Here is an 11,632-nt window from a genome sequence, read left to right as displayed (position 1 = left end):
CTGCTCAGTTTGGAAAGAGATGACTGTTGTTGTGAATTGGCATTAAACAAATGAAGATTGATTGATTGATTGATTGACCTAATTACCCTGTCATCATCCTGATTGGTCCACAGTGTTTTGTAGGTCCACTGAACTTCAACCGGACCTGAAGTCTCATCAGCCAGAACAACTAAAAAGATCTGTGATGGTGTGAAGGGCCTTAAATCTTTCATCTACTTGTTGTAATGCAGATTCACTGATTCAATGTGATTACTTGGTTTATAACAATAATGAATCAATTAAAGAAAATGTCAAGCTGACACTTAAAGAAAGAAAAACTCAATGTCAATATTTTCACTGTAAGCCTCTTTTGAGTAAATGTACATAGTGTATACTTTTTCTTCAGTATTGAGTATTTTCCCCTTCAGTACTTTTCAGTAATTTTAGTAATATTGGTGTTTATCGGTGCTCGGATGCCAGTGTTCCCTTTGTGACACCAACTTTATTATTGTTTGTTTGCATTGCTTTCCACTATATCTCCACACATCCACATCAACACTGCTGATGCCACTGACACGCACATCCTATCTTACAGTTCATTGTTTAGTTTCCTGTCTTTATCATAATAAATGACTTCTGATTATTTTGCACTTCACGTCATTTCCATTTTTCCCACAAAAAGATGACAACACTGACCAACTGAAAAGACAGATTTACTTCACAGTAGTCTGTTCCTTCATAACTGCAGTACTGGTACATGTCCAAGGGGTGGTGACATTGGCAAGCATTTGTGAAATGCCTCTGTGGATGTCACATTTGTGTGTGTGTGTGTGTGTGTGTGTGTGTGTGTGTGTCCTATGGTCTTATACCTACGATGGCCCTGAAGGTCAAAAGACAACCATTTCCGAAATGTCATGTTGAAATGTTGTGAAACGTTATTGTTGTATTTTGTGAAATGCAAGAACAACACTGTATATACCAAATATATCAGGAGAGGAATACACACAGAGAGCAGCGGACCAACAATGAGCCATTTATCAACTTTTTGTTACATAGAAATCGAGTATTCTTACCACTATAATTCTAGTAAGTTCAATCATTGTCATAACTTTCCAAACACACTAGAAGGATTATGAATGAAGCAGGCTATAATTATAGGCCGGGTGCTTGTAAGGGCACAACTAATTCCCTATTTTAAAAACTACAAACCTCTAAACAATTGTTCGTGGCCTGCCTGTTATCTTTGAGACGTCCTTCTGGCAGACAAAGAGAGCAACAAACCAATAACCAGGGGTAAAAACATGGAAGTCCAAAAAGAGTGAAAGAGATACACATAGTTTACACAACAATATATTGTCTTTATTTATGACCAACAGATTTTAATCTCAATTTGACACATTAATACAGAAACAACAGAATAATGGTTTTAATGAGCTCCCCAGAGCTGCTACAATTGATACAATTATATCTGTCCTCCTCTCTCTCTCTCTCTCTCTCTCTCTCACACACACACACACACACACACACACTCTCTCTCTCTCTCTCTCTCTCTCTCTCTCACACACACACACACACTCTCTCTCTCTCTCTCTCTCTCTCTCTCACACACACACACACAAACTCACACACACGCACGCACGCACACATACACTCGCTGTGTCATGCACATTCACTGCACGCCTCAGCTCTCATGATCCACCCCGGGCTGAAGATGATGTCACGTCAAACACAGTGATGATGTCAGATCATCAGATGGGTCTCCGTCTGACGAGGTCATTGCTTTTTGGACGCCAGAGCGTCGTCTAGGAGTGTAAACAAACACGCACACGTGGGCTATATCAGCTACCACCTAACTATGAAGGAACATGGAGGTCATAAAATTGATACTAATCACCATGACTTCACGAGTTTGTGTTGAGTTAGTGTGTGTGGGTGAGTGTGTGTTTGTGTGTGTGTGTGCGTGTTGACAGGCGGCTGTTTGCTCTCTGCGCCCGTCAGTAACGACCTGTGAAGGGGGCCTGTCCACCTTCAGTTGTTGTTGAGGACCCACCATGAGGCTGCGGAGGAGAAGGAGAAAATAAAACCAAAATGATATAAAAGAAGATTCAGTGACCCCTAAAAATGACCCCAATCAATTCGACACTGAGCGCATTCTCCTCACACACACTTTATTGGACAAATTTACTCAGCGTGCCCTCTGCTCTGCTCATGTGGTAATATGAAGAGGTTAATGATGCTTGTGAGATAGAATTAAGATAATTTTATTGTAATCATGCAGGAATAATAAATGCTGGGAAAAAATGTCAAAAAGTGGACAAAAGTAAAAAGGTATTACGAATGAAAATGAGTGGAAAATATACAGTGTTTGACTTTATTTGTCAAAGGTGGAAGATTGAGAGGACTTTTTGACTATAAAATGTGATTTAACATGACATAATTAGCGTTTAAGCTAGTATTCATCCAGTTTGACCACAAAATAAACAAAACTAAAATGATAACAAAAAACACAACAACAACAACAACAACAATATATTCAAATAACAATTTAAAATAAACCGAAAACAACAAAAAACTCAGAATGCAACTTTAGATTACAACTTTAAAGTCTATTTTACACAAGTCAATAAGCTAAAGATTATAACATTCAACTTGATATTATAAGTATTTCCATGATAATTAATCAAATCCATCCTGTTGACCTCGTGAGGTGTGATGGTTTGAGTGATGTGAGCAGAGAATCAGACTAGGAGCTATTTTGAATGTTCTTACCAGGAACCAGCATGGTGGTTACGAGCTCAGGAGTTTCCAGGAAGTCCACGTTCCCCCTCTGGAAGGTCTTACTGTAGTTAGTCTGCAGGTGACTGTGCAGAGGAAACAACAAGATCCACTCACTGATCGTGATGCCTGAATGTGTTTCCAATGATTCAAGGCTATTTGCTGGTAACAGTCAGCTAATTAAAACCTAATTCAATTTAGTTTATGTCAAAACACTTCAGACTTTATTTTTCCTCAAGTTCCTCTCTGCATCTCTTCCGTATCTCTGCTCACACTGAGGTTAATGTCACAGTGACACTCTTCTTTTTCTCATCAGTTTCATTAAAACTGCATAGAAAACATCGTCACTGATCACAGCGTGGAGCAGACCTTCTCTCACTCAGTTCAAGCGAACCAAAGAACATAATTTAGGTTTTATTTGAACAGGCCACGCTACATTAGCCAGGGTGCATATGGTGCATGCAAACACTTACTTCTTCCACACATTGTTGTGCTCCCAGAATTCATAGAGAATGAAGCGTGATTCATTTGCCAGCCGCTGAGCTGCGATGCTGCCAAATGCAAAACAAGACAGAGCACAAGTCATGCAACCGCTAATTGGTTTGCTACATCATGTCCCCCAGCTCTGCCTCTCTGTCTGCATCGCGTCCTCAAATTATGATTATATTATTGTGTTTTGTTAGAGGTTTTGGTCTCATTAAACGTGACTGAGTATTTAGAGAAACTGTCAGGACAAAGCATGTAAATGTCATGTTTTCCTTTAGGCAGCCGGAAGTTGTCTGAAACCAAAGTGACAGTTAATGTGAGAGATATTTTTGTGCCACGAAGTGTCAAAGGGTGACAAAGCGGATGCTTAAAAAATCTTTGGCTGGAGAAAATGCAAATGCTCTGCCATCTCCTGACCTGAAGTGTGGCAGTTGACGCCGACGCCAGAGCATGTCTTTAGATCCGACACGACCGGTTTCACTGATGGCCATGTTTCTATTTTAAAGCCTCTTGAATAATTTAACTCTGCTCATAATCTCAGGCAACTTTCTCAGTGAGGTTATGATACATAATGATCAGCCGAAGGACCTGCTGTCATGGTTTTGGGTTTTAGTTTAGTCATTTCCTGTTTTATTTTCCTAAGTTCACTCTCCTCATGTCATGTTTCATTTTGCACTTCCTGTCTTTGTCTTTTTCCTGCCTTTGTTCATCTGTATTTCATTACTTAATCAGTCTTTGTGTATTGATGCCTCATTGTACTCAGAACTTGGTAAAAAACAACCATGTCCATGTTGAAACGTTTACTTCCCCGCCACCTTTCTATCTTCAAACAGTGTTCTGGGGCCATATTTTCCTCTCAGAGCAGCTTGTTCATTCAGTTATGGAAAAATAAATATTTCTGAGTTTGTATTATGACCTCATTAATATTGTAAATGTTAAAATTCTGAGTTTGAATTTCTTCTCCAAAACTACATAGTACCCCTTTAAACCTCAGAAAGAGCAACAGAGGAGAGACCCTGCTTCCAGGATTAACATGTAATTGATTACAGATAATACACTGCATAAGTGTTAAATTTTAACTTTCTTCTCTGGTCTTTCCTTTTTCTTTTGGATGCCTCTTTTATTCTCATGCCCCTCCGAACTGTGAAAACACTGGACAGAATAAAGACAAAAAAAACAAAGAGAATAATCTGAACTGACTGTAGACATCCAGTCTGGGCACAGGCACACTCCATGTACTGTCTGAGAGCCAAACGAAACTCCTCCAGCTCCTCCTCCAGCACTGAGAGCTGCCTCTGGACGATCAGGATGTGCTGCGAAGACAAAAACAAGTGAAGACACAAAGTCAGACGGTCAGGATTCGCCCCCGGCGGACTCTGACGGAGGTGGGAGACAAGATCTTCTGGCAGGGCTTCACGTCGGCTCAGGTGACTGATGCAAAACTGTGGGGTGAACACTCAGACCTTTTATAATATGATTGATGATTAACATAAGAATACATTCAGCCTTCTTTTCTCACACTTTTGGTACCTGATGGAAAAAAACATCTGTTTGTTGTATAAAAAGTGTGAACAGCAGGGAACAAGAAACAGGAATCCTGACAATAGAAAGCCTGATAATCATTTCCTGTGGCTGATGAGGAATTGTTGACAGAGGCAGAGAGGCTGATATGAACAGGAAGTGAATGGTGTGCCCATTGGCCTGAGGTATGTGTGTTAATGAGTGCGACTGTTAAAACACCTCGGGACTCTCTCTCAGCAGCTAATTTGGGAGAAACGCACTCACAGACACACACACACACACAAGGAGACACAGGCACTCATGCATGTAAACGCGCACACACAAACACCATCACACATCTCGTCTTGTGTCCGGGGTCATGACTGGTTTTCTCTCAGCGGCGCATTCATTCCCAGTGACGCACACCAATTACATATTGATTAATTCACGCGCACACTGACACGTCTGCATTGAGCGGGTGATGAGACATGACAGAGACTTGTAATATTCATATGCATGGCTTCATTCGTACTGCAGTGCTATGATACTGCTGGTACACACGCTGTGAAACTTAAAGACATGCATGCAAGTGAAATTAATGATTATATATGAACACATCTGGTTAAATCTTCTCCAATGTGAAGATTTGCTGCTTTTCTTTCTCTTTTTATAATCATTTCAAACTGAATCTTATTGGCTTTTGGCTGGAAAAGACATTTTAAGTCGTCATCTCAGGGCTTTTGTGCCATTTTCTGACTGTTCTTTTAGAGAAAACAAGTGAAATTTCAATCAAGATCATCATTGTACTGTTTACCCTGGGGCCTGGTGGCCATCTCTGACCGTTTGTAGGCTCAATCATCGCTACTTGTTTATTTATGAAGCCATCCTGGGTAAACTCCCATCTCACATTTACACTTTGATTGAAAAGAGCTCTGACTGTAGTAATAGTCTGAGATCAACAGGTATGATTTGACTGTCAGTTCAAGTGGACAGAGCGCTCTGCTCCCCTCACTTGCAATGGCCGTCAAAAATATTTCAAACAGATGGTCTTTCTGCATGATTTTATGGCTGGCTAATGAATCCATTGGTACCAGACTGTCCACAGGTATTTCAAGTAATTCATTATCTTAGTATGTATCTTCTGTGTTTTATGTTTCCTTGTTGTTTATTGTTGTGTTGTTGTCTGCGACTTTTTTTATGCTGCTTTCTTGGCAAGATCTTCCCTGAAAAAGGGATCATAGATCTCAATGGGACTACTCTAGTTAAAAAGAAGTTAAAATAAAATAAATAAAAAAGAAAAAGTCGGCAGACTAATCAATAACGAAAATAATCATTAGTTGCAGCTCAGAAACATCATCTTCCACATGTGGAATAAGTACAGGTCTGCAAACTTTATGGTAATGAGGTGGTAACTACCAATTAACATATTTGAAATGTCTTTGAAATTACCCCCAAATCACCACCAATCATGACCTCAAAATGATTATTACTATAATTATTCTTACATATGAAATATCACATGCCAGCGTGTAGGTTGATTCATGTGCCATTACTCATTGGTGGACCAGTGTTTGCCTAAGCGGTGGAAACACAGGCTTACATGTTTTCAAAATGCTTTCTTGGATTCTGAAATACTTTTTAAGACTGAATTTTATTTTGTTTGTTTCTGGGGGTGAATCTGAAGGATCAGATGTCACTTTTCCATTATAAGCATTTGTTCCATTGTCAGCACACAGACTGTATGTTTGTTTAAATAGCCTAGAACAGAAGACATATTTTGCACGCCTCCTTTCAGGGGATGACGATGATTTGAGATGTTACAATAATACCAATGACATGAGCATTGTAATTATATTGTTATCTGGATAGTGTTTCTATGTGTTGTTTTCACATGTTATTTACAAAAACCACATGTGGCTTTTGGTGAAATCATGTGAAATGAATTTCCACATGTGTTGACCAACCTCACATGTTCATTTTATCATTTAACATTTCCTTTTTATTTAAAAAGAAAGAACCTAAAATAATTTTCAGTTGTTCAATCAAACATGTGTGTCCATCTTCAAAAATATTTAAGTCAGGGGTCTTAAAATGTCTAATTAGTGAAACCTTCTCCAAAAATAATAACACTGGTAATAACCGTCTACTATAAACGTTCTCCCTGCTCCTCCTGTGAAGAAGAGAAATCCTCCTGTGAGTGTTTGTGATGCTCTGCTGTGATTGTCACTGAGTCACTCGTCAGCTACACAGAGTTCTTCAGCCATGAAATGAGCGATATAAAGATTGGCTGGAAATAGCAGTTTCCCTTCGCTTTACCATATGGACGCTGAGGTTAAACAGGGAATGATAACACACACACAAACACCTGTGTACTGTGTATGAAGTGAAAAAAAAAATCACTGAACACAAGAACACAAGCCTGGAGGACATTTACTCTGCCAGCAGGTTTTATACATGTGGGTAGATAAAACAAATGCATGCCCTGTTATTATAGTATTTACACTGTAAATATATAGTTGAGGCTATTGACAATAAATCATGGGTATAAAGTTGTATGAAGCTATTTCATAAATACTTTCTACAGGGATAATTACAAGACAAACACAAGTCATACCTCCAAGTCTGCTCCCTTATTAACAACAAGCCTTGTCTTAAAACTAAATACTGAGTATAAACAGGAAGAGTAAAGATGAAGACAGACAGTGCAAAGGAAGAGGGTGATACATCTCGGTCAGGTTACCTCCCTGCTGTTGCTATGACAACCACTGAGTGGTTATCATCAGCGTGGCGTCCCTTTCAGTCATACACCACCAGTTGAGAACAGAGTGACACAGAGGGGTCACCCCAGCAAAACAGCAGAAAAGTCGATTGAAACTCACCGATTTGCTCTCCAAGACCTCCTCATCGACGGGCTCCAGACGAATCTCCTGCAGGACGAGAACACAAATATACACGTGACGCCTGATAGTGACACTTTCTGCTAATTCAGCAGCACGTATGTATGAATTTGCACACCATTCTCTGGGCTGCACTAACTGGCCACTTGGGGGTAGCAGAAATGCTATTCATTTTTTCACATAGTTATCAGTTAGCTGCATTTAAGATCCATTGTTTTTTAACACGGGTTCCAAACTTTTTGGCTTGTTCAACCATTAAACTGGCAATTTGTTTGCTTTAACATATCATTATGAAGTAAATGTTGATTGCACAATGTAATGGCTAGAGTATAATACTGTATACCATCTGTGTTTCGATTGCTTCCTTATAAACCTCGCTTTCACTTTGCATTTTGTCCATCACCCAGGAAAATCTCCCAGGAAAATGAAGGCTGACTGGCGATCCAGTCAGGCTGGCAGCCTGGCACCATTTCTGTCATGCTTTCACATCTCCATTATTGACTAAATTAATTAATAAACTCACATTTTGTCCTGTGTTGTTGGTAGTTGCAAAAATGTTCATTTTGACTGTGATGGCAACAATAATACCACTTGGAAATGCTAGGAGGTGGGAAAGTTTTCTGTTTCTACTTCAAATCAAAGCAATCCCAAGTTGCTACACTTGCCACCTATGTGGCTAGTGTAATTATTTGCTTGTATTAATATGAAAACATTTCAGAGCCATAAAGAGGTCAAATTAGCCAGATATTAGATTAGTCATCTCACGACCAGTCAGATTTCATCTTTAATCCCTTGTGCAGATCCAGATCCTTCGATTGGGACCCACATTTATGTGTGTCAATAGAGTAAAGAATCCAAAACGGTAATTAAAATAAAGAAGTGACTAGAATAAAGTTACTGATTGATTAATCAATAAAGGATCAAACACAAATAAATCAATTCAGGTTGATGGTTCATATTCAAGTTCAAAACCAAGCTGCCAGATATGTTCTCAACAGATTTCATGCTACGTTCAACACGTGCAGATAGCAGCTGCGACAGCTTGTGTGCAGCTCACATCTCCCGTATACTGTACATATGTGTATGTGTTTGTACGTGGGAGGGTGTTGTTGAGTCGAGGTAATTTGTTGATATTGTCGTGAGCCCACTCGCAGTGATTTGTGGTTAATCTGAGAGAGCGATGTAAAGACCAGATGGCCGAGATGGAGAGAGGAGTGAGATGACGACAGAAAATAACAGAAGCTTGAGGAAAAGGAGAGTGTATGGGAAGGGTGAAAGTCACCTTTTGCTCTAGACGATCGATAAGCTTCTGCAGTCTGTTGACCTGTACAATCCACTGGCCGTCCTCCTCGTAAACACCTGGTGGTGACACACAGAGAGGATGGATTTCAGGCCAAGAGAAAAAACAACAAAGGTGAAGGGATGAAAGGTGCTGCATTCATCGACTGTATTTTAAACACATTGATGGTTTCAGCCGAATACTCTAAAATAGTGGCGGTGTACCAGAAGACATTCCTTTCATGTAATGCAACACACAGCCACGACAATCAATAGGAAAGCTTTGAGGCCTGTAATCGAAGTTTATAGAGGCTCGGCTGCTGTGTCACAAATCTCCTAGCAACTGCAGCCGGTGTCATAATGGAGGGCTAATGGGAAACTGACTGTGTGCAAACAATGGATGAATATGTACAACAAACCGGGCCGGACCTGGAAAAATATGGCTGTGGTGTGAATAAAAGACAATTCATTAATTATAGAAACAAAAAATGAATCTAAAGTTGATTTATGTCCACATTAAGATTATTTTCAGGCAGTTAACAGTTTTATCTGCAAGAGTGAGAATTTGTTATGTTACAGCTAAAACTCTGATGGGAAACTCTGTACTAACTCTAATTGTTTTGGAGTATGAAGTGACAACGTGTACTCAAAAGTTCAGTATGCACACTACAAGCCTGAGTCAAAAACAGTTGGGATGCTGCGTTAAACAGATATAAAACAGAATGTGATTGCTAATCCTTTGACAGACTCAGTTGAAGGCACAAAGACAATATATTCAATGTCTTTCCTCCTCAACTTCATTGATTTTTATATATTCTTATTCCGAATCTGATGCCAGCAACATATTTCAAACAAGTTAGGACAAAAGTCTGGGAAAGTTGTGGAACGCTCAAAAAACACCTGTTTGGAACATTGAACAGGTAAACAGGTTCATGATTCATCACGATTGGGTATGAAAGGAGCATCCTCGAAAGGCTCAGTCACTCACAAGCATGAATGGAGTGACGTTCACCACTTTAGGATTACAACTTCTCAGCAGTAAAAAACGTTTTTTCTTTTGCACTGGGAGTAAGAGACGCTGTTTCATTCAGATTCAAAGTGCCAGAGCATTAAACAGCTTTAGATCAGCAGTCACACATAAGAACGACACTCTCCTCTTCATCTTCTCTCTCTCACAGTCTCTCTCACACCTACACGACCTCTCCTCCCCTCCTGTGCTCGGCTCTCTGGCCTGTAGAGACACACTGATTCTGCTCCAGCAGATTTTTTGCTGCCGGCAGCGACGAGACAACATAACTCAGGAGTGGAGCGCTGTAAAAACACAACAGGACGCCCTGCAACATAATGCAACACAACATGGTACTGCTGAGTTACACAGCAGAACGTATAGATCCACCTGAGTTGACAAGACTGAGGAGAGGGTTGTTGGGAGAGAGGCTGCTGTTCCTCTGGAGCCTCCGGTTGGAGCGACGGCCCGACCACTGGATAGACAAAACCTCTGGCTTCACCGGGCCCTGTCTGGAGACAAAACACAGAGATGATGAGTCAGACTTCATAATATTTCAGCATATGTTCAACAATGACATTAACTGATCTGTGTTTTTTATGGCTCACTGACTGCACACACTGAATAACAGATGGGTCCCACAAACGTAATTCTTTGCTTGGATTTGGTTTCTGCTGACTTTGAAAATAAACACGGTATGCGATTTTGTAATTTAATTAAATAAGAGAAGAACCGTTTCAGGACTTGGCAATGTCTCCTGGTTTTCTTTCAGTTTAAGGTGGCACCAGGTGAGTGACGCACAGTCTCATGAATAGATGCCTCAGCTTAGAACAGATTCAGCAAGCCTGGAGTTGTGTGGACTTACCTTATACTTGTATGTTGTGTTGGCCTGACAGTGATGCTAATGCCAGTGACAAGGTACATGCAGCCGCGGGGTGACATCACCTGAGATTTATTTTAGTGCTGTCAAGCTGTTTGGTCCAGTATTTTGACAAGACCTCAGGGTGTCTGAGGGGTGTGTGTGTTTGTGCAGGTGAATACACATGCTGTTATTTATGTGTGTCTGTGAGTTTTGTGCTTCATGATTTATTGTTTTGTAAAGCAAAGGCTCTCTACCAACCTGCTTCAGACTTCACAATGTCATTTTTATACAATATCAAGGTTATTACTTAAGTTTTTACTCATGATTACTTCAACAGTTCATGTTCACATGTTTCAGGTAATTGCAGAAAAGTCACAACATTCATGAAATAAAAACATTTTGTTTGCTTAATCTTAAGCGCTCTGGTTCATTTTAGCAGGTCTATTTCAGCCCACTCCCATCAGAAAAACAGCCATAAAGGTCTACTGTGAACGCAGCTTACCATGACCCATATTTGTGTTTCTTGTTAGGCAGCAAAGGAGGAAGTCAGGCGAAGTATAAAGAGCAACAACTCCGTATAGGGAGGGGCCAGGGATGGATGGTTGGGTCAAAGAAGCACAGGACTTTCACTGTAGCAGGTTAGGGTTAAACCTACCTATTTTATTTTTTTATTGTTTAATTTTACTACAAGGTAAACAAACTACAAGGTGACTATTTCTTGACAGAGCCAGGCGAGCTGTTTCCCCTGCTTTCAGTTGTTATGCTAAGTGAATTTCCCAAAATGCTGACCTGCTCCTTTAATCCACTAATCTTTGTTCAGCATTTGACTTTTTAAATTTCAACTACTCA

The 11,632-nt window shown here is 40.1% G+C and overlaps 1 protein-coding gene across 1 annotated transcript in view; it reads right to left on the bottom strand.

Annotated features, from left to right (window-relative positions):
* Positions 1 to 1,635: 1,635 nt before the first annotated feature.
* Positions 1,636 to 11,632, bottom strand: part of necab1 (N-terminal EF-hand calcium binding protein 1) — a 28,908-nt gene continuing 18,911 nt past the window's right edge. The window contains exons 7-13 of the mRNA XM_073463137.1: positions 10,312 to 10,433; positions 8,920 to 8,996; positions 7,620 to 7,667; positions 4,441 to 4,553; positions 3,228 to 3,305; positions 2,749 to 2,840; positions 1,636 to 2,036 (exon numbers count right to left, since the gene is read on the bottom strand). Coding sequence (XP_073319238.1) covers positions 2,008 to 2,036; positions 2,749 to 2,840; positions 3,228 to 3,305; positions 4,441 to 4,553; positions 7,620 to 7,667; positions 8,920 to 8,996; positions 10,312 to 10,433 — 559 coding nt within the window. The 3' untranslated portion in view covers positions 1,636 to 2,007. The remainder of the gene's footprint in view (positions 2,037 to 2,748; positions 2,841 to 3,227; positions 3,306 to 4,440; positions 4,554 to 7,619; positions 7,668 to 8,919; positions 8,997 to 10,311; positions 10,434 to 11,632) is intronic.

This window comes from Pagrus major, chromosome 3 (genome assembly GCF_040436345.1).
Source record: "Pagrus major chromosome 3, Pma_NU_1.0".
Lineage (NCBI taxonomy): Eukaryota > Metazoa > Chordata > Actinopteri > Spariformes > Sparidae > Pagrus > Pagrus major.
Note: the sequence above shows the minus strand (reverse complement) of the source record. Positions and strands in the feature narration are given on the sequence as shown.